The 24184-nt window shown below is 39.9% G+C and overlaps 1 protein-coding gene across 1 annotated transcript in view; it reads left to right on the top strand.

Moving 5' to 3' along the window:
• CCDC6 (coiled-coil domain containing 6) overlaps nucleotides 1-24184 on the top strand; it is a 115506-nt gene that overhangs the window by 48669 nt on the left and 42653 nt on the right. The window contains exon 2 of the mRNA XM_521482.7: nucleotides 5767-5916. Coding sequence (XP_521482.2) covers nucleotides 5767-5916 — 150 coding nt within the window. The remainder of the gene's footprint in view (nucleotides 1-5766; nucleotides 5917-24184) is intronic.

Raw genomic sequence — 24184 nt, 5'->3', positions numbered from 1 at the left:
GTCCTGTAACAATGACCTAGGCTTAGTATCTGAGGCAGAATTAGTGCATTTGCCAGGGCTAATAATGATTCTGCTCCAATCCCTGTATATATTAGTGACTTGCTGGCAATACTGGAATGGAGTAAATAATATGAATGCTTCAGTTATCAACTATTAGTTGCTTTTATTGTGAGCTAGTGTGCAGTATGCGGAGGAAGCGTATACTAGTCTAGGGCTTCCAAAGACTAAATGGAGAATTGTAATTCTCAGGCATGTGACTGAAATCCTCTTCTTGCTTCTTCTAATAGAAAAAATAAAGGCACATGCAGGCTTGTCCTCTGTGTCATCTGTTACCTACCCCTGCTGCACCGGCACTTAAATATTAAACAGATGTCTGCAGGACAGTGGTTGGTGTTGATAAACCCATTGCTGTGACCAACAGTCAAGCTAATCCTATAAGAATTGCCAGCCATTGGTCATGAGGGATTCTGCTAAACTCTGACCATCTCCCACAACAATCATTATGTACAGTAGTATACCTAGGAAAGGACAGTTTAAACAGAACAAGTTTTTATTCAGTTGCCTGTGTGTTGGGTGGTCCCTGCTATCCTAATAATGTAGTTTCAGATGCTATTTTAAACTGAGATGTTAAGATCATTAATTTGTGACTAGACAACAAACTAGTAAACTTAAATAATGAGAATGATAAATAGAGCCTGCCTGGACTCTTAAAGCTTCAGGATGTCTTAGTTTCATGATTCTTTGTTATTAAAACAAGTCATCAACTAACTTAAAAGTAATTCTTTAAAAAAAAAAATCTGTGCAAATGTGTTATCTTGGTAGGCACTTGAACTTTCTCCTGACCATATCCATAGGGCTGCTATCAAATAGATGTTTGTAATTTCTTGCTTTGGAGAACCGTTCTCTTTCTTATGCTTAATAGATTATGAATTGCACCACCCTATGTGATTTTGGTTTTGGCACTTGGATTTTCTCTTCAGTGGTTGAGTGCTATTGTGAAGGGTTTTAAAATTCTTTCTGTACTAACCCTTGATCTCCAAAACGCCATTGATAAAAGAACAGAAACACTATAAACAATCACATTAGAATCTCCTATCAAATTTGTGCTCAGTTCATGGTAGCAGTGGGTCAGAACAAACTGTGTTTTCCTTATCTGCAGAAAATTATGCTAATTTAATTTAGAGTGTGGTTGCCTAAATATGTGGTGACTCAGGATAAAATATTTTCTGTAATTTTTTTGGTGTTTATTTTTCCCACAGGACTTGGTAAATTTCTCCTGATCCTACTCTCCCTTTAATTTCCCTTTTTATTAGATTTTAGTAGGATGGGAAAAGAATGATGAAGAGACGCTTTGTGGTCTAGTCCTCACATTAACAGACAGTGATTACTGCTGGGTGAGGGGCAATGTTTTAAATTACACAAATAATTGATTATGATTATACCAAATTTCTAAATATAGCAACTAGAACCTGAATATGGAACAGGAAAATATCATAAATTTTTCTATTTCCTCCAGATTTTCCCAGTCTACCATACAAAAGGGAAAACAGTAGGAAAATGTTTCTTCCTTCAAAGAGTTCCTAATTTTTTTGTTCACATTTTCATTTGAGAATTTACAGAGCTATAGGTAAACGTTGCTTCACTTATTTTGCTTTGGAAATGGATTTTTAATTTTGAATTGGGATGTGTTTAGATATGCTGAGACTTGCAAGCATTTTAGGTAAAAAGGAAATATATTGATAAACCTGATAATGAGATTTCATGAGGTAGCCTGTTTTTTCTTCCCTCTGTGCACCTTCCTGCCTTGTGAATGGTACCTGGGGCTTGCTTCTTTGCTTGTAGGCCACTGTCTACCTGGCTCCTTGCTGGCTGATTTTGGGGAAATACCTTGGAAAGGTAATTTGTTTTACAGCTTAAATAAAAAGTCTTGCCTTGGGATTAAGGGGGAATAAACAGGACTAAGACAGAGACTGAGATGATACTGCGTGTAATATGGGGAGAAATCTGCAGGGAGAAGTCAAATGGACACTTAATACTTTTTTTATGATGCATGGTTCATTCGCTGGTAATTAACTCTATGCATATTGTCAGGACACTGTATCCATTTAATTTTTTTTTTTTTTACCTAAGGCTGTATTGGATATAGCATTTTGCCCTTTGTACTCGTTTATATGCTCATTCCTAAGATGATCTGCACCAACTGGAAAAAGAGGGAGCTGGGGTTTTACGTTTGGAGGACCTGGAAATCTTGTACTGATGTTTTCTCTGGGTGTTTAGATGCCGTAAGAGGCAGAATAACACCCCCCAATTAGACCTAAGAACTGGCAAAATCTTTGCTAAAGGAGGCCTGTGATTAAAGCTGTGTTAGGCCATGTTAACCCTTTGTTAAGTTAGCCAGATTTTAACAGGCTGCGCCAGAACAGTTTCTCATGTTCATTCAGAGGTCCTGAGAGTGGCATTTTCTATTAATGAGCTTCGCTTAGAAATAAGTAGCTATTCTAAACCAGTGAATAATTTTGTTTGCCAAAGCCTCGGCCTCCCAGGACCTGTAACACATCTTTGGAAGGCACATTTAGAGCAGGCCTAGCTCTCTTCATTTTTACATTTTGCTGCTGTCCTTGGGAAGAAATGCAAAGGAAACTGGTCCTCTGTGAATACAATGTGTTGATTATGAGTCCTTTTTTAAAAATCAAGATATAATTCAATTCACATGCTGTAACATTCACCCTTTTAAAGTATATAGTTCTGTGGTTTTTAGTATATTGGGAAGGTTGTACAAAGTATTAGCCCTAATTCCAGAACATTTTCATCACCCCAAAAAGAATCCGTGTAGCCATGAGCAGTCATTCCCATCCCCTCCGCTTCAGCCACTAATCTACTTTCTTTTTGGGGTTTGTTTTTTTGAGACAGAGTCTCACTCTGTCACCCAGCCTGGAGTGCAGTGGCACAATCTTGGCTCACTGCAACCTCCGCCTCCTGGGTTCAAACAATTCTCTGGCTCAGCCTCCCGAGTAGCTGGGATTACAGGTGCTCACCACCATGCTCAGCTAATTTTTTTTATTTTAAGTAGAAATGGGGTTTCACCATCTTTGCCAGTCTAGTCTTGAACTCCTGACCTCGTGATCCACCCACCTTGGCCTCCCAAAGTGGTGGGATTACGGGCATGAGCCACTGCGCCTGGCCTAGAGCCACAATCTACTTTCTACCGAAAGTTCTTTTTTATGTTACAGTGAAATCTCCTGTCCCTATGACTTAGTAGCTAGATGAATTGGGGAGGGGTGGCTTCACAAATAAACTCTTAAGGTTGATTTTCAACTTCTCACAAGAATAATCTCTTAGTTTCTTATTTTCTATTTATGACTTCTAGGCCCTTGTGTAAAGGGAAAGGTGATCTGCCTAGCCTCTGAGTCCACTTCACTTTTACTGCTTATAATAAAATTTACCAGTTATCTAAAATACTAAATGTGTGTTAATGTGCAAGAAGTTGAGTCTGACCTGATAATGAAATGAGTTTATGGCAAACACCCTTTTGAATGCCAAGTCTAGAATCACCTGCAAGAGCACTACAGTTCCTCTCAGCCTTTCTGTTCTTTAACTTTTAGAATAGTCAGAATTCAAATCATATAGGACTTTGTCGGTCAAAACCAGAAAAACAAGTAGCTTGGATAGATGGCAGGCTTAGATATGTATGTGTCAAATATGTCTTAAATAAATACTTTGGATTCCTGCCCATGGCACTAGCGTGAAATCCTGAAGTTTGAGAGTTCGGAAGGCAAGTGGGGATTGATTTAAAGGGGGAGGAGAAGTACGAGTTCTCAGCAGTTTTCCTTGACTATAGTGGAAAGGGTAAGACATTGAGAAGCGTTAATGAAATAGGAGGTATGTAAGGGAACCACTGGGGGAACCTATGGACTGCTCACTGGGTGCCTTGGCTGGTAATACAAATTTATTAGCTGAAGGATTTTGTCTTTGTTGCTTAGCTCTCTTGGACTACCCCAGAATGGCTTTAAAAATGTGAGTACTGGACCTTCTCCCAAAGCCTCCACTGTTTGTGTTGGTGTAGCTCTGTTTTTCAGTCTGTGTACTATGTGTGGCTCTCTTTGTAGAATTGCTCAGCAAGCAGTATCAGAAGCTGGCATACCTCCTCTAGGGCCACAGTGATGGGGAGCAGGGAGGGTGGACTCCACAGAAACCGTGGATATTAGAGTGTGTGGATGTTGGGGAAGCTGGTGAGTATATAGAGAAATCGAAACTGCCAGAGTTGGGATTGATTGTCGGAGCCTTTTACAGTAAGAGGTGGTAATTGTTTAATGTGGGTGCCCTTTTGTCTTCTGCCTGTCTGGTTCTCTTGGAATATTATAAATAACAGGTGCTGGAGGCTTGGAATTCATGTGGCTCTTCCTCCCTTGATTTGACAGATAAAACAAATGCATTATTTGGTATAAATCAAAGTGTTGTGGTTTAAAAAGTTCTTTAAATAGAGTTGAGTTTGTTTGAAACATGGATGCCCTTTCCCAAAAGATTAATTTCCTTCAAAGATGGTTAGGCTTTTCTGTTTAGACGGAATAATAATAAGCCTAGTCTATTAAAACATTTTTTTCAGGGAGAGAGGAGGGTATCTACAGAAGAATATTTTCATCTCCATTGAATAATGCCTTCAAAAAAGACTCCCTTCTCTTCTGTTTTTAAAATTCAATTCACTAATCTCTCTCGTTGACTTCATCTCCAAAAAATTCCCAATAGGGAAATAAAGTAAAAAATGAAGCCCGTCTCACCCACCTTTACCCCTCACCCCTAGATTTCCACTACCTCCTAATAACTAGTTTTCAGCCATTTGGTGCAATTTTTTTTTTCTAGTAATTCAGCTATTCAGTGAACACGTGTCCATGTACATTTGTAATGCCTTTTATTTTTTATTTTATTTATTATTTTGAGACAACATCTTACTCTGTCACCCAGGCTGGTGTGCAGTGGCATGATCTCGGCTCACTGCAACCTCTGTCTTCTGGGTTCAAGTGATCCTCTTGCCTTAGCCTCCCGAATAGCTGGAACCACAGGCATGTGCCACCATGCCTGACTAATTTTTTGTATTTTTGATAGAGACAGGGTTTTGCCATGCTGCCCAGGCTGGTCTCCAACTCTTGAGCTCAAAGTGATCCACCCACCTCTGCCTCCCAAAGTGCTAGGATTACATGTGTAAGTCACTGCACCTGGCCCATAATGCCTTTTTAATGGCATATCCAAACCTATCCAAACCTTTTAAGTGACATCATAAGGAGGTGATATAATTCTACTTTTAAGTGAGTTGAGCTCTGCTCCAGTAAAAAATGTTGCCCAGATATTTTAATTGTAAACCATCGAGATATGTAGCAACCTGTGAGAGTTATCATGAATTGATGTACATAGCACAGGACTGGACCCGTCTGCTACATTAGAAGGATCTTTCTGTATTCTGGTTATTGATTTGGGACAGTTTCATAAAAACTGCAATGTGATCTTGGCTAATTTCTTTGAAATATCACTTTAAGAATAAGGACCACACATAGTAAAGGGGGGCTCTTTGGCATAATAGTGATATTCATTTCTGTAGACTCTGCTGAATTCCTCTGTTTTGCATTTCTTGGGTGTGTTGGTTCACAGCTAAAAATAGAGCTCTATTTAAAATGGGTACCCTTTCTGGAAATAAGAACTATATTTCAATTAGTAAATTTCCTGTTTCCTTAACATGTGTTTTGTTTTGTTCTTTCCTTTTTTTTTTTTAAACAGCAAGCCAGGGCTGAGCAGGAAGAAGAATTCATTAGTAACACTTTATTCAAGAAAATTCAGGCTTTGCAGAAGGAGAAAGAAACCCTTGCTGTAAATTATGAGAAAGAAGAAGAATTCCTCACTAATGAGCTCTCCAGAAAATTGATGCAGGTAAATTATCTTTTCTACTCCCTCATCTTCCCTGCCTATTTTCCTTTCTAGGAGAAAATGACTTTGATATAGCACTTTGCTTGTAACATTTGCTGATGAGGTTGTAGCTTAAGTTCTTTGGAGATTCAAAATACCAGGTAAGGGTGGCAGCGGTGTAATAGTCAAGACTGTGGTTTTCTAGCTTATCTGCATATGTTAGGTAAGCTATTTTGTACCCCGAGCATTTCCAAAAAATTGCTGATGAGCACAAGATCTTGGCATGAGGTGTTGAATGTAGCATTTTGGAAGTATGGGGACTAATGCCAAATGTGAAATTTTTCTCCTTTTATGTTGAGCCTGTAATAAGTACGTAAACTTTTTGGCAGTCATAGGTGGGTCTTTTGCACTAAAATATGAGGATATAAAGTGAAACATCTTTAGGAAGTAGAAAGGTATCCATGATAGTTAAAACTACCCACAATCAACCGTGTTCAAATGGGTGAGTAATATGTTACTGAACAAATATCAGACTGCTATTAAAACTCAATGTTGATCACGAGTAATATATAGAAGATGCCACACAAAACATATAGGAAGGTTTGATTTCTCTACTTCAGAGGCTCATTCTCTCCCCCTCCTTTTTTTTTCCCCCTTTCAAAGCTTACTGGTAAAGTACAAGGTAAAATTTGCTTAGGGGAAATAGTTTGTGGGTTAGTATGAACTTAAAAATAAGTGGGATATTGAGTTTTCATTATTTAACATAGCTTGTCCAAAATAGTGAGCAGGTATAAAATTATCAGAACATTATTACCATTTTGTCTTTAGATGTCTGTGAAACACCCCCATATGTTTTAACATCATCAATAACAATTTCATTAATTTGCTTGAAGTATATATATTAGTGAGGTTGTAATAAGAAGTTATTCGAGGCTTTTTAAAAAATCTTCCTAAGTTCTTTTCTTACCTCCCCTCATAGATGATCCTGTAAGAGGATACTGGAAACTCTGATGTAGCGACTTTAATGTTAAGACCATAACATGTTCCAGGCAGCTTTTACCCCTGTCTTTCTATTAGTCTCATTTTTCTACCTAATTACTGAATAAAGATACTGTTAATCTTGCACAAAATTTGATTTATATGGTAGTTACTGAAATGTGAAGAATAGGTACCCAGGCATTACTGTCTAGCAGAGATTTATAGCAAAATTTTTGTACTGAAACTTTTTGTTTATTCATTTGCATTGTGATTTAGAGAAAAATGGATGGAGAAGTTTAGTTTGACCTTTTAGTATGTCTCACTGGGGCAGCATTAAATGACTTATTTTACCTAGTGCTTCTAGAATCATGGGGATGTAATTATGGTTTGTTTTTCCTAGGTGTATGTGTAATCAGGTGCCATAATTTTTGGCACTGCAAGAAACTTTTTTTTTTTTTTCAATTTACATGGTTGTTTTTTGGAGTCTTTAACCAAAGTACATTATAGGACAGTCAAGACCTCACCAGATCATGTTCCTTTTCTCTATGTATCTCCAGTATGAGTGATTGTATAGTCTGTAATTGGCCTCTCGTTCACTTATGTAACCTACCTACCTTTTAAGGATATTGATGTTCCTTAAAATAAGATACTAAAAAAGAATGAAAACATAAGAACATAAGAATGAAAACATAAAAAAGAATGAAAACATAAGAACATAATGCAACAGCAAAGGAAGTTATTTATAGTTGTGTATACTTGGTGTAAGAAGGCTTGAACTTAAAATTGAAGCTCCAAGCATCCTCTAAATAATGCTATGACATAGAAATGTAGGGATTGTGTTTTCATAATTCTTATATCTAAAACAGTAGTTCTTGGCCAGGAGAAAAAAAAAATCATAGACTAAAAACTTGGAAAAATTTTTCAGTGGATAGTGGATCTTTCTAAAGGGATTGAATAGTATATAAACTGAACAAAATAAACTGTTATTTCCAAAAGTGGTATACAATGTGTAGCCCTAGCCTTCATGCGGGCATGTCTTATGTTTGCCCTCAGCCAAAAGAAAGGGCGTAGTATGAAGGTGTGATTCTGTGAAAACATTGGGGTTCTCTAGATGGGTCTGTAGCTTGTTGGTGATTCAGCTTGTAGAATCTGGACAGATGGATGGTTAGCATGTCCCTGAGACAATCTGTCATGCATCCCAGCTTGGTTTTTAGGCTTTTTATTTTAATGTCGTGGTAAATTTTACGTAACATAAAATTTACCATTTTAGCCATTTTTGAGTGTACAATTCGGTGGCGTTAAGCATTTTCACCTTGTTGTGCAGCCGTCACCACTGTCCATCTCCAGAACCTTTTCAAACTGAAACTCTGTGCCCATTAAACAATAATGCCCATTCTCTTCCCCTCGTCTTTAGGTGTTTGAAAGGAGATGGATAGCAGGTAGTTTTAGGTTCAGGTCTCTGGCAAGTTCTGAAGCTGTTGTCATTCTGAGGCATAACAGGAGATCTGTTGCTTTAGACACCAGGTATCACAACATGTCTATTTTTTGATAGTGCCTAAGAACCTGCCCTCTATTGTTGTCCGGTTCAGGGATATCATAGCTGCAGCAGGGGAAGGGCTGTTCAGCCTATGATACTCATCCCTCAGGCTCCCAATATGTATTTCCTTAATAGGTTCAACCAGTCTTTTGTTGAATGCCCACATTTTGTGCCACCCAGCATGGAAATACTGTTTTCCATCTGGAAGATTCTTGGAGTAATTGATACCAATAGACTTTTTCAACTATGTAATTATTTTAATATGGCTTTCTAGGATGTTTGCTTCTGCATAGGACCTTGCTAAAAAAAAGCCTGCTAAGAGAAATCATGCTACAAGTGTCACTCACAGACAAATGGGTGCATTGACCTGTTCACTGTGAAAGTGTTCAGCATTTTTCACCCAAAGGCCACTGAGAGGCTATATACAGATCAATTTTTGTTTTGTCAGAGTGCTTTGGCTGTTATTTCTGATAGTGATTGGATAATGCTTTTATGTGCATTTCAAAGGGATTTTTTGATCCTGAGAACAAAATGAGACTTGCTATAGAAGAGACGTGTCCCTTCCTGTCTGCTATGGCCAAGTTGGGTATCCAATACCTTTAAAAAATAGAATCAAGTTTACTTAAGATACATGAGAGTAAATCCCTTTGCCCTTTAAAAGATCCAGTTTGGGAGATGGCTTAAACACCTCCATATGTGTTCATCCTCACCAACAGGAAAACACACACAAAAGGGAGCATGCAGCTTTTCTCCCTTGCTTTTGTGTCTATCCAGTACAGACACAAAATTGTATCTTTATCTCGTGAGAACTCTTGACTGAGAAGTCTACATCTTTCTGAGCCCAGGCCATGGGATTCACTACCTGATTGGTGAGACATTGTTCCAAAAAGAACTCTCTTACTTTTGGTAAGTTCAACATGAACCTACATTAGAGCTAAATTCTACTCTTGAATGCCTTGAAGAGAGGTTGTGCTTTAATCATTATTTGTAATTAAAACCTATAAGAAGTGTTTGTGAGCAAAATTATCAGAATTTTATATACAGGCTGAGCGTGGTGGCTCACGCCTGTAATCTCAGCACTTTGGGAGGCCGAGGCAGGTGGATCACTTTGATGCCAGGAGTTTGAGACCAGCCTGGCCAACATGGCGAGACCCCATCTCTACTAAAAATACAAAAAATTAGTTGGGTGTGGTGGCACATGCCTGTAATCTCAGCTACTCAGGAGGCTGAGGCAGGATAATTGCTTGAACCTGGGAGGCAGAGGTTGCAGTGAGCCGAGATCACGCTGTTGCTCTCCAGCCTGGGGGATAGAGTGAGACTCTGTCTCAAAGAAAGAATTTAATATACAGTAAGTTCTCACTTAATGTTGCCGATAAGTTCTTAGAAACTATGTCTTTAAGTGAAATGACGTATAATGAATCTTATTTGTTTATATTTGAGACTGTCACCTAGGCTGGAGTGCAATGGTGCGATCTCGGTTCACCTTCCAAGTAGCTGGGATTACAGGCACCCACCACCATGCCCAGCTAATTTTTGTATTTTTGTAGAGACAGGGTTTCACCACATTGGCCAGGCTGGTCTTGAACTCCTGACCTCAAGTGATCTGCATGCCTTGGCATCCCAAAGTGCTGGGGTTATAGGTGTGAGCTACTGCACCTGGCCAATTAATCTAATTTTACCAGAGACTAATTGATACAAACAAGAGTTAAGTTCCTACTGCATATTTCTGGTCACGAAAACATCACCAAACTTCCAAATAAAGACCCCAAACACTTTAAATGTTACACACTGAAATAAACTGAGCTATGTATACTTTAAAAAAGATTAGTTAAGAACAAGTAAGAAAATTACTTACCCAGTGATTCCAGTTTAGGGTCATAGGTGGCCAGAACCTGTCTTGGCAGTTCTGGGTAGCTTAGGTTACAAGGTGGAAATCTGCCCTGGGCAGGATCTATTCTATCGCAGGGCACACGGGCACACTCACTCACACTGGCTGAGACTGGAACCATTTAAACAATGCTAGTTAACATGTTGTGCACATCTTTGGGATGTGGGAGGGCGCTGGAGTACCTGGAGAAAACCCGCACAGACGTGGGGAGAACACAGGAAATCCACACAGACAGTGGCCCCAGTGGGGGAATCAACTCCACTCCCTATTAACGTTTTAGTGAAATGACATTATTTGAGGACCTGCTGTATAACATGTACATTAGGGGTAAAAAAAAAAAAAAAAAAAAGTCTAAAAGGCTATTCTCCAGAATGTTATAGAGTAATTATACTTGGGTGCTGAACTTACAGGTTATGTTATTTTCTTTGTGCCCTATTCCTTCTAATTCTGTAACAGCAACATGATACTTTTGTAACTAGAAAACATCTTATTTCTTGAAAAGGAAATTTAAAAATTGTGATGCCTGGTTTGTCCTTACCTTTTGAAACCACCTCCTTCTGTTTCTTTGACTTAGAGAGCTCAGAGTCCTGCTATGCTAGTAGCATCTCTTTGTCATGGGCAGCAGTGCACTGAACCCCCCTGCAGAGTCAGGCTCATTTGCAAGTGACAGGAGATTCTTGGCTGCCCACATCATGAAGAACTAGTATAATCAGAATGCTCTAATGATTAGCCTAACTGTCTTGTCAATCTTTGTATGATTCACTCCACTAGTCCTCTATTGTAAAACTTCTTTTCATTTAAAAAAAAATTTCTAGGCCTGGCACGGTGGCTCCTGCCTGTAATCCCAACACTTTGGGAGGCCGAGGTGGGCGGATCCACGAGGTCAGGAGATCAAGACCATCCTGGCTAACATAGTGAAACCCTGTCTCTACTAAAAATACAAAAAAATCAGCCCGGCGTGGTGGCAGGCACCTGTAGTCCCAGCTACTTGGGAGGCTGAGGCAGGAGAATGGCGTGAACCCAGGAGGCGGACCTTGCGATGAGCCGAGATAGCGCCACTGCACTCCATCCTGGGAGACAGAGCGAGACTCCGTCTCAAAAAAAAAAAAATTTCTAATTCCCCTGGCAAACTCTTAACCACCAATCACAAATGCCTACTGGAAGACTTATCAATTATCTCAGACACTGAGATTGATCATGGTTTTAGCAATTGTGGATTTTCCCACCTGCTTTTATGCAGGGCCAAAGCATCAACTTGGCTTTCTGCTCTTTGGGAGCACACTCAGCTTGTTCTGGATTGTCTACACTTTTCTCAACAAATACCACTACCAAAAGTTAATAAACTATTTTTTTAACCATAGATTATGACTGGGGTAGGAAGAGTACTGCATATTACATATATCTTAATCTTTTCAATCTAATCCAGCTTGCAAATTTCAGACCTTAAAATAATCAATAGATTTGTAGTACAGTACTTTCAATTCACATTTGAAATAGGATCTGATTCTGAGAAAATAATGCTGCTCTAACTATAATAAAAATTATTGTAGCCATATCCTAATAGGGGGCACATTGATGGTTTGAAATACTTAAGAGGAAAAGTCCTGGATCTCTTATTAAGATGATACGGCTTATTTTTATTATTATTGACTTGGTTCCTGAAGTAAGAATGCTTCCTGGAACTAAAATAGTTGGAGTTTTTCTAGCATCTATGGAAAGATGAGAGAGGACAGGAAGGAAGTTGTGGGCAAAACTGCTGAAACTACCTCTGCCAAATGATTTATAGCTGAGCAGTTCAGAAGGATATCATGCAACAGAATTATTCTTCTATCTCATTTACACAGAAATAAAACTGGGAAGAAGAATTTCTAAGTCTCCAGATCTGCCTGTTCATCTGGACAAAGGGCTTAGCACTTCATTTGCCTTCTTTCACTTGTCCTGTCAATTCTGGAGAAGTGGTTTCTCCTAATACCATTTTACTGGATTCTTTTTTTTCTAGAGTGTACGCTTACTTAACCCCTGAAAGACTCTTTTTCTGAGTAGCATGACATTTCTGCAGGCAAAGGAAGTGAGTATAGACTCCCAATTCTCTTCTTTTCCAGGATGTACACTAGAATCTGAAGCATCCTCTTCACCCTCGCTCCCCTTCAAGTTTCCGAAGCCACTAAGATGGCAACGAAATTATTTTGTTTATGCAAGGAGCAAAATCACATGTCAAGCTGATAAACAATGTATGAAATATCATTTAGTTAATTTCAAAGGCACCAAGACTATAACACCATTGCATCCATTCAGATGAAACCTTGGTTCTCCCTATGTTAGGGGAGAGATCTAAATGAAGTATGTCCTTTATATTTAGATGACTAGATCTGTGGCCCTCCTGGCTTGTTTTTCAGGGCCCTTAATACTGATCAGAGAAATTTGCTATCACAAAATAGCTTTCAAAACAGAACAGAGCTTTTTCTTATTGTTTTCATTCCAAATTACCTGAACCTCAGCTTTGTCTGATCTTTTCAGGAGCAAGAGGTTCACACATTGCATTCACAGTATGCCTACAAAGAGCTACTGAGTTGTTTTTAATGCATTTTATGCTACAGCCACCAGTGGCCAAATTATAAGCCAGAATTCTGTTAGTAGCATGGCAAAAATCTCTCATTGCAATGTAATTTGTTACGAGTAGATAATACAATAAAACTGAAGTAGTTCTTCAGTGTTGAAATTACTGAGTTTCTTTTAAAGTGTGTGTGCACGTGTGCATGTACTAAGGTTATGGCTAGATGTGATGTGCTAACATCCCAAAAAAAAAAAAAAAAAAAAAAAAAAACCCCATAAGGGCAAAAGTAAGGGCTCAGAAGCTTCCTGTGCTGACTTTTTTGACGTAAAATGTGAGAAAAAGTAGGTACAGGGAAAAACAAAGGTAGAAGAAAAGAAAGATAAAAATAATTAGGTGAAGCTGGAGTTAAACTTGCTTTATTTACCAAAGTAGGTGGGAGAAATATTGTTATTTCTAGTTGGAAAGGTGAATCTTGTCTATTGAAGGATACTAGGCCCCACTATTGATGGACCCTAGCTATCACTAGAAACAGTTTTAAAATAACTTTAAAACTTTGTAGTTCTAAATGTTACAATGTTTTGCATTTCATTTTTAAACAATTTACAGTCAGCCCAGTCAGTAATTACTTTAAAATACGGAGTTATATCCTGCTGCTGTCCTCACCTTCCTATTTCCTCCACTCATAAACTTGGTAAGAAAGATGAGACCTTTCATTGTAATTTTCAATAATGCCTCAGCTTAGAATGAATTCTTTGGGCTAAACACTCTTTCTTCCTCAGGAGAAAATGCCAGTTTTTACAAAATGGATTTTTCAATATGCCAGAGCCTAAAGGATTTTCTCTCTCTCTCTCTTTTTTTTTTTTTTTTTTTGGAGATAGTCTCTGTTGCCCAGGCTGGCATGATCTTGGCTCACTGCAACCTCCGTCTCTTGGGCTCAAGTGATTCTCATGCCTCAGCCTCCTGAGTAACTGGGCTAATTTTAACTAGCCCAGCTAATTTTTGTATTTTTTTTTTTTTAAGTAGAGACAGGGTTTTACCATGTTGGCCAGGCCGGTCTTGGATTCCTGACCACAAGTGATCTGCCTGCCTAAGCCTCCCAAAGTGCTGGATTACACGCATGAGCCACCGTGCCCTGCAAGGACTTTAAAAAATCTTTTCCATGGAGCTTTTTTTTTTTTTTTTAATATTCCTCCTAACCAGATTTTTTTTAAAGATGTTAATGCTTTTAGTGGCATCATGCTCCTGGAAATCCAGGAAACTCAAACTTAACCCTTTAGGTATATACCCAAGTAGATAGGAAGTCTGATATTATCCTGAAGCCATCTGCTCAGAAGTGAGGGCCTGACTCTGGTCCTCAGTGTTGCTAACAAGGAATCAAAATAACAAATAACTAATTTCTGGAAGAACGTAGCTATTTTTTCTCTTTATAAAAGTTATATTGTGGCTTTTCCTATAGAAAATAGCAGATTAGATAACTCAGACATACCTCACTGAAGATAAACAAAAGCTTAACAAAATCCTTCTTTGTTAAATAATTAACATGATGGTGAAGAATTATTGGGCAGAGATCTGAAGGAAGGTGGGAACGAAGCACCCAAGGCTGCTTTTATTCAGAGGGCACTTGGAATTCATCCAGAAAAACACCTGAGATAGTAAATTGTGGTTTTGGTCGTTGTATGGAGCTGGGGCTGCAGAAGTCAGTTGATTGCTTTTGGTCAAAGTTTAGAGAGAGTGATCAGTCAACCCTACCTCAAGCTGGAATCATGAAGGGCTGCATGCTTAGGCTAAGAGTGAACTAGTTTTGCATCAGCTGGGTAAATGAGAGACACAAGGCTTTGATTTTGGATTAAGGTAAACCCAGACTTATGGTGCTTAGCCAAAGGAGATGGAATTTTCTGGAGCAAGTTACTATCATTCTAGGCTACAAGCTTCTCCTGCTGATAAATTTTCAAGTACAATATTCAGCCCACAGTTAAAGATCCATGCACATGAGGATATGAGATTCCATGAATGTAAGTGACTAGAAATAAAAGAAATGGACTTCGCAGATTCTTCAAATATTGGAATTACCGGGCGTATACTATAAAGCAACCATGCTTACTATACTCAGAGAAGTAAAAGCCAACCTTGAAATCTTTGGCAGGAAACCGGAAACATATCACTTTTCTTGTAGACATTCAAATGTTAAGTGAAAAACTAATGAATAACTATAGGGCAATACGTTTGAAATTTATATGATGTGGACAAATTCTTAGAAAAACATAACTTTCTCCAGCTGACTGAGGAAGAAAAAGAAAACTGTCTTCTGTCCTGTAAAGAAATTGAATTAGAGATCAACAGCCTTCATAAACAATGAATTCCAGGTCCAAATGGTTTCATTGAGAGTTGTACCAAACATTCAAGGATAAAGTAATTTGTCTTCTGGCCGGGCGCGTTGGCTCACGCCTGTAATCCCAACACTTTCGGAGGCTGAGGCGGGCGGATCACGAGGTCAGGAGATCGAGACCATCCTGGCTAACACAGTGAAACCCCGTCTCTACTAAAAATACAAAAAAAGGCCAGGCGCAGTGGCTAACGCCTGTAATCCCAACACTTTGGGAGGCCGAGGCGGGCAGATCATGAGGTCAGGAGAATCGAGACCATCCTGGCTAACACGGTGAAACCCCATCTCTACTAAAAATACAAAAAAAGGCCGGGTATGGTGGCTCACGCTTGTAATTCCAGCACTTTGGGAGGCCGAGGCAGGTGGATCACGAAGTCGGGAGATCGAGACCATCCTGGCTAACACGGTGAAACCCCGTCTCTACTAAAAATACAAGCAATTAGCCAGGGGCGGTGGCAGGTGCCTGTAGTCCCAGCTACTCGGGAGGTTGAGGCAGGAGAATAGCGTGAACCTGGGAGGCGGAGCTTGCTGTGAGCTGAGATTGCGCCACTGCACTCCAGCCTGGGTGACAGAGCAAAACTCTGTCTCAAAAAAAAAAAAAAAAAAAAAAAAAAAAAAATTGTCTTCCATAAATTCTAAAGGGAAAAAAATGGGTCCCCAACATATTTTAAGGGTAACATAACCTTCAAAGCTCAAACTTAAGTGTAGTTCAGAAAAGGCAAATTATACTACAGCCTCAATCATGAGCAAAAATCCTACACAAAATATAAGTAAATGAAGTCAGCAATATATTAAAAGGACAATGCACCATGACCATGCTGGGTTTATACAAGAAATGCAAGTTTAGTTTACCAGTAGAAAATCAGTAAGTGTAAATTGCCACATTCACAGAATAAAAAGAAAAAGTCATGATCATGTTAATAGATGGAGAGAAAGGATTTGATAAAGTGTAACAATTCATGATAAAAATTAGTGAACTAAGAATAGAACTGAAACCTGACTTTTAAAAAAAGTGTTTACATAGGCTAGGCGCGGTGGCTCACACCTGTAATCCTAGCACTTTGGGAGGCCGAGATGGGCAGATCATTTGAGGTCAGGAGTTCAAGACTAGCCTGACCAGCATGGTGAAACCCCATCTCTACTAAAAGTACCAAAAATAAGTTAGTGGGGTGTGGTGGTGCACGCCTGTAGTCCCAGCTACTCGGGATGCTGAGGCAGGAGAATCAGTTGAACCAGGAGGCAGAGGTTGCATTGAGCCAAGATCGTACCACTGCACTCTAGCCTGGGCAACAGAGGGAGACTCCATCTCAAACATAAATAAAGTGTTTACAAAAAGGCTGCCCAAACCATTGTGTTTGATTGTGAAAAGTTAACTTTCCCTTTAAAATCAAGAGCAAGACACGGGGTCGGGCGCGGTGGCTCACACCTGTAATCCTGCACTTTGGGAGGCTGAGGCTGGCGGATCACGAGGTCAGGAGATCGAGACCGTCCTGGCTAACGTGGTGAAACCCCATCTCTACTAAAATTACAAAAATTAGCCGGGCGTGGTTGTAGGCGCCCGTAGTCCCAGCTACTCGGGAGGCTGAGGCAGGAGAATGGCCTGAACCCAGGAGGCAGAGCTTGCAGTGAGCCGAGATCACGCCAACGCACTCCAGCCTGGGCGACAGAGTGACTCCGTCTCAAAAAAAAAAACAAGACACGGATGCCTGCTGCATTTACCTATATTGATTTTTGTTGTGGATTTCTAGCAAGTGCAGAAAGGCAAGAAAAAGATGTAAGGATTGAAAGGAGGAACTAATACTGCCATTTACTTATTATTGTGTAAGTGGAAAACTTTTAAATCTTAAGAATCTACAGGTAAGTAATTAGAATTCTGTTTTCTCATATGAAAAATTGTATTTCTGTGTACCAGCAATAAGCAGTTAAATGTGAAAATATGAAAGCATCAAAAACCAAGAGAAGGGATTAAGTGCCATGGAAAAATATAGAACACTGTAAAGGGCATAGGGACAGTTGAAGTTCTAAGTAAGTTCAAGTCATTGAGGTAATACTTAAGCAAAATCTGGGAGAAGAAGCTAGCCAAATAGATTTTTGTGGGAAGAGTATTGTAGGCAGAAGGAATAGGAAAGTGCTAAGGCCTTGAAGTAAGATTGTGCCTGCCATGTTGGAGAAGCAGCAGACAGACTGGTGTGGTTAGATTGTCGTCATGGGGAGAGAAGAGTGATGGATGAAATTGGGAGGTAATGGGTCGGGAGGCTTGATATGATAGAAGTTTGGGAGCCACTGTCGGCACTTTGGCTTTTATTCTGCATGGGAGGAGCCACCACAGGGTTTTGAGCAGAGTAGCAAAATGATCCTACATAGCTCTTAAAATGATTGCTTTGGTTGCTGTGTCATGAAGAGATTATGGATTGGGGGCCAAGGTGGGAGCAATGCATATTAGAAGGATATTCTGTAATACATGCCAAGAGATGGAGTGGATTATTCAGGAAGTAGTACTGAAGATGGTAAACTTTGGATTCTGGGTACATTTTGAAGAAATAACCTCATAGGATTTGTGGATGGATTAGAAGTGGTGTAGAAAAAAAGGATCAAGAAAGACTTAGGGGTTTGAGTCTTAATGACTGGAAGAATAGTTACCATCATTTAAGATGGAAAAGACAGCAAGTGGAGTATGTTTGGAGTAAGAAGGTCAGAATTTCAATTGCAATGTCTGGGCTTCCATATGGAGAGAACAGACAAGGCAGTGGGACAGAGGTTCTGACTCTCAACAGAGAAGTCTGGGCTAGAGATATAAATTTGGGAGTGTTTTCTTTAGAAATTATTTATTCCCATGGAAATTAATGCTGTTACTCAGGAGGTGTGCCCAGAGGAGAGGACCAGAGACATATCATAAGGAAAACGCAAGGATGAACCACAGAATGGGAGAAGAGATATGCACCATATGTAATGACAAAGAACTACAAATCAGTAAGAAAGCAAACAACCCAGAGGAAAAATGGCAAATGATTTAAACAGACTACTAATAAATTCTTATGTACTGCAGATAGAAAATTGAAATCATTACACGCATTTGAAAACAATTTGGTATACCTAATTAAGTTGGAAATACTTATTCTTTATGACCCAGTGGTTTCTCTCCTGGGTATATATCATATTACATGTACATGTGTACCAGATATGTAGAAGAATGTTCTTTGTGCCATTGATCATGATAAAAAACTAGAAATGGCCAGGCATGGTGGCTCATGCCTGTAATCCCAGCACTTTAGGAGGCCGAGGTGGGTGGATCACGAGGTCAGGAGATTGAGACCAGCCTGGCCAACATGGTGAAACCCCGTGTCTACTAAAAATACAAAAATTAGCTGGGCGTGGTGGCACATGCCTGTAATTCCAGCTACTTGGGAGGCTGAGGCAGGAGAATCAGTTGAACCAGGGAGTCGGAGGTTGTAGTGAGCCAAGATCACGCCACTGTACTACAGCCTGGCGACAGAGTGAGACTCTGTCTCAAAATAAATAAAAGAAATGACCCAAATGCCTGTCATCCGTCGAGAGGATAGACTGTGGTATAAATAGCTGGATACTGTGAAGCAATGAAAATACAAACCACAATGAGTAACAAGTTCATTTAGCAGAAGAAGCTGGATATGAAAGAATGCAAAACCTAGCAAGACCAATGTTTGGAAGTAAATGAATACATAGGTTGTTTAAAAAAAACAACTTTAGGAAAAATGTAAGGAAGTAAATACCATAAGAATTAGGATATTGATTATGTCTAGGAGTTGGAGAGGGGCTATAAACAGGAAGAGAAACAGGGGCTTTGGGGCAGACCATGATATATGGGTAATGTCCTAGATCTTGATTAATCCACCCCACCCCCAACCGTTGTTTTGCTTATCCTGAGGCTTAATCTAGAGCAAACAGTCCCCATGAAGTGAGGACGTTATCATTTATTCAATCAGTATTTGCATTCACAATGTATTTTCTATGTTTTGGAGTAGGATCAAGGAAATCCTAGTCACTGCCCTTCTTAGAGCTTTCAGTCCTGTAAAGAGTGATTGAGAATGTACCCAGGTGTTCTAGGATGGCAGCACACATCAGAGATGAGGGCAAAGGCTTTGAAGCCAAGGACCTCAGTTTGAACCCTGGATTTACCCTTTACGTGTGAAATTTCAGGCAGATCACCTAATTCCTTTAAGCTGTGATTTCACTCTTTGCAAAATGCAGATAACAGTTTCTACTGTAGAGTTATGAAGATTCAACCATCAAGTGTGTTCGTGTATATAAAGTGCTTGAGACGTAGTAATCGCCCTGAAGCATTAGCTGCCTTTAGAAGTAGCTGATGGAAAAGATACAGAAAAACATCATGAAATGGACATCAAAATGCACTTGAATGACAATGTGCTTCTCACCCCTTAAAGGAGGGTGAGTGCACATTATGCTGAGGGCCTGTGGGAAAGCATTGGGGAAGTCTTTTATGCTATCCCCTAGTCTTGGTAAATTGAGGGGAGGGATTCAGACCCTATAGGCAGAGGCACAGCATGAGTGGGGCATGTGGGCAGAGTGAGTGGCATGGTTTCTGTAAGAGTGATCCGGCATGACTAGCAAGTATTGTGATCTAGAAGCCCCTGGACCAGTATGGTCACCAAAAGTGTTTGGTTGGCATGATGGGATTTTCTTTTCAAGAGTCAGAAAAGGACATGAGCTTTTCCTTTAACCACAGTAGCTACCACTCCCTGGCTTACACCCATCCATTCTTTGTTTGCTGCATGCATGAACCCTGAAGGCATTTATGCTTGCAAACCTTGGACTGTCACATCAACTGAGTAGTGTGAAAATAGTATGAGGAAGGCGTGGGAAGCTTGCATAGGGATTGGATCATGGAAGGACTTGAATGTTATGCCAGTGAGTTTGGACTTAGTCCACAGGTAGTAGGGAGCCATTAAAGAGTTTTGAGCAGGACATTGAAGTAATAGGACTTGTGCTAGGATGATCTACAGTGGACCTGGGGAGATCCAGTAGGAGGTTTTGGCAGTAGCCCAAAGGAAAAGGAATAAAAGGCCTGAACCAGACTGGGGCCATGAGCACATGGCACACACAAAGGAGAGTGTGTGTGTGTGTGTGTGTGTGTGTGTGTGTGACAGCTGTTATGGAGGCTGACTTCATGGGCCTTGGTAACTCATGAGATGTGAGGCATTGACCCAGAATACTGGTACCAGTAACAGAAGGGGAGGAGGTGGGAATAAGTGTGGGCCCAAGAAGCCCTTAGTGATGAAGTGCTGAGTTTGAAGTGGGAGTCTGAATTTCTGCTCAGTAGCACAGCTGACAAGTCGGTTCTTGAGAGACTTTCTATGTTCTGAGAGAGATTTTTGAGCTTTTTTCCAAAGCTCATATTAATAACATTATGATTGCTTTTGACAGTCTAATGGCTTAATGCAGTTATTGTCCTGGGGTGGCCTTTACTTGGTCCAATGCAGGTAGCTCCATTCCTTGGTAATTTTCAATAAACCAGGGATGTTAGTTGTGGTACTGTGGGTAACAGAGATATTAGTTGACTAGTGAAAACAAAGCTGGGGGCCTCTCAAGCTTCTTCTTCTTTCTTTATTTTTATTTATTTATTTATTTTTTTGAGACAGAATCTCGCTCTTGTCGCCCAGGCTAGAGTGCAGTGGTGCGATCTCAGCTAACTGCAACCTCCACTTCCCAGGTTCAAGTGATTCTCCTGCCTCAGCCTCCTGAGTAGCTGGGACTACAGGCACATGCCACCACGCCTGGCTAATTTTTTTGTATTTTTGGTAGAGACAGGGTTTCACCATGTTAGCCAGGCTGGACTCAAGCTCCTGACATCAGGTCATCTGCCTACCTCGGCCTCCCAAGTGCTGGGATTACAGGCGTGAGCCACCGCGCCTGGCCTGGTTTATTCTTAAGTTGTCTTGAAAAAGCTGGGTCCTAGAGGTAGTGGCTAGAAGCCTTGCTTCGGTTGGCAAGGACTGACTTGACAACAAGCCCAGACCTGCACATTGACATTTTACAAAACCTAGGATCCAGCAAACCTGCTGCATGTTGGGTGGGAAGGTGCTCTCAGCATCCAGCGTGCACATGCCCCTGTGGTACCTATTGGAGGAGGTTCTCCCAGGTAAATGATTTTCAATGCCTCTACCTGCTAGAAAGAATTTATTGAGAAAAAAGTCATTTGGTGCAGAGTTCTTGAATCTATTATGTGAAAGGCCTGGTTCATTGAAGTGGTTCCAGAAATCCTTTGTAAATTATAAGCACAACAATTATTGGTAATTGGATGATGCTTAAGGCTAGCCTGCTTAAGATCAAATTAATGCTACACTTGTGTATTTCATTGGGCTGGAAGTTTGCTTTGAGACTATATATCTAATCAGTGGATGATACAAGAAAATGCTTGCTTTAGGACTTAGAATTTAAAATTATACTGATTTATAGTTGAGCATATAGTTGCATTTTCATTTATGCCCTTTTCAGTTCTGTTAATATATTTTTCTTTTTGTATCCCAAGGAACAAACTTTTATTTATATAACCCTAATTCCGTTGAAAATGTGATCTGCTGAGGGATCATTGTTATGTGATTCTGATTCCACAGGGATATTTTTATTAGTGTTAACATATAGCACAAATAAGGGTTATAAAACTGTTCCATAATCTTTGAGATTGACTTTATATAAAAAATGTATTTGTTGAAAATTCTGATTTTTGAAAAAAGCCTTTTAATCTGCCTAGACATTTAGCTTTATATATATTTAAGGCAGACACATAAGTATCATTTCAAAATATTAATTAATATGCTTGATTATTATTAGATGGAATAATTTTTGTTCTAGTTCAGGATCTTTGACTTTATTGGAAGATTTAAAATTGTTCATGGAACAGTACATTAAGACCTATGATTATAAATTTAAAGTCGTGCCTAGAAAAGTTTGCCCATATTGAAGATGGGCATCATAGGTGAAACTGACAGCTAGTCTTGAGTCACCCTGCACCAGGCTTCCCAGGGTTTTTACGTCTGTGGTGCCATGAGCTATAGCTTTAAAATAGGCAGGTCAATTCAGGGTGTTGGTTCAAACCCTATTGGAGCCACGTTGCTTGAATTTACATGGTATCTGTTTAAAAGAGAATATCTGAATTTTTCTTAGACAAACTATATGAGGCAAGTTCTGTAGTTATTAGTCCTTCAAGGTCCCTATGCACTCATTTGCCTCCTACCTCTTGCTCATCTTAACCCTTGTCTCATGATTTTAGGGGACTGAGGTGCTTCTGTGTTTCTCTCGAGCAAGCTTTTTTTTTTTTTTTTTTAGACAGGGTCGCAGTCTGTCACCCAGGCTGGATTGCAGGGGTGCACTCATGCTCACTGCAGCCTTGACCTTCTGGGCTCCAGCAGTCCTCTCACCTCAGTCTCCTGAGTAGCTGGGACTACAGGTGCGTGCACCACCATGTCCAGCTAATCTTTTTTTGTAGAGAGAGAGCCTCACTCTGTTGCCTAGGCTGGTCGCAAACTCTGGGGCTCAAGCGATCCTCTTGCTTCGGCCTCTAAAAGTGCTGGGATTATAGGCATGAGCCACTGTGCCTGGCCGTGTTTCTCTTTTTATTGGCAGTTTCTTTGTTCCAGGAAGAACTATATTTTCTGTTTCTAGTCTTTGTTCAGGAACTGCATGCTCTGCTTCTGTTGCATGTCACCTGAGGTGGCAGAACAAAGCAGGCAGCAGAACTGTTTGTTTTAGCACTGTCTTTGGGGGATGATAAAAACTGTGAATCTTTAGCAAACAGAGTTAGATCTCAGAATGGCTTGATATTTTCCAAATGGGTTAGTGTAACCCAGTGACCTTACTTGAGTTCTGGTAATGACAGCTTTACCATCAAATTTTCCTTAGGGTATAGCTCTTGAGAGGAAAATGCCTCCTAAAATTGAGAGCTCTGTTAGGCTTTATTACTAGTTCAATCTGTAGTCTTAAAGGAAGTACCTAAAGCTACTGACAGTGTTAGACCATCTGTCTATGGATATTTTCCTGCAAGCCAGTGAGAGCCTTGCCTTTCCTCAGATGTTACAACATTCTATGACAAACGCTGCTTGGTGGGCAAGAGATTTTTCAATGTTAGATTACATCCTTTATTGTTTTAGTTTACCTCAGGGCAGAGGCATAATGTTGAGAAAAAAGAAGGGTTCTTTCAAATAAAAATGGCAGCAGGTGAAAATATATTGGAGGAAAACATAGCTACTATATTTAAAAAGCTATGCAAATAGTTTAAAGGTTTTAAGACTTAAGTTTATCATCTCTCAATAACTAGAAGATACTGTTAAAGCTTAGTGTTCATAACTATTTTTAGAGCAAGGATGATATGTTAACTATAGATCTCGCCTACCATTCTCATAGTACCTGCAGATAGAAGACAGCACAGCACGCTTACTGAATGAAAGCCTTAGGCGCAGATGAACATGCTTTGCTATATTTTTCCTCCTAAGCGATGCTTGTTCCATTGGGTTCTTTTTGTCGAAAGTGCTGGGAACTCTTCTTGTTCTCTATTCATTCGTCTTAGTTCTTTTAATTGCTGCTTGGTCTTGCAGAACCTGAGTTTTAAAGAGCTAGCTAAATATAGACTTGTCACTGTAAGCACCTCCTTACACCTGCTTTTCTCTTGGGTCCCTGCAAGATTGACCAGGTTATTTTTGGCCTTGAACATCAAAAACAGTTGGAAGGAAAACAGCATCTATTTAGTCAATATTTCCAGTGTTGGAAGACTACGTCAGATTAAAATTTTTTTTTCTTTTTTTTTTTTTCTTTTTTGAGACAGAGTCTTGCTCTGTTGCCCAGGCTGGAGTGCAATGGTGTGATCTTGGCTCACTGCAACCTCCGCCTCCCTGCAACCCCTGCCTCCTGGGTTCAAGGGATTCTCCTGCCTCAGCCTCCTGAGTAGCTGGTGCATGCCAC

This window comes from Pan troglodytes, chromosome 8 (genome assembly GCF_028858775.2).
Source record: "Pan troglodytes isolate AG18354 chromosome 8, NHGRI_mPanTro3-v2.0_pri, whole genome shotgun sequence".
Taxonomy (NCBI): Eukaryota; Metazoa; Chordata; class Mammalia; order Primates; family Hominidae; genus Pan; species Pan troglodytes.
Note: the sequence above shows the minus strand (reverse complement) of the source record. Positions and strands in the feature narration are given on the sequence as shown.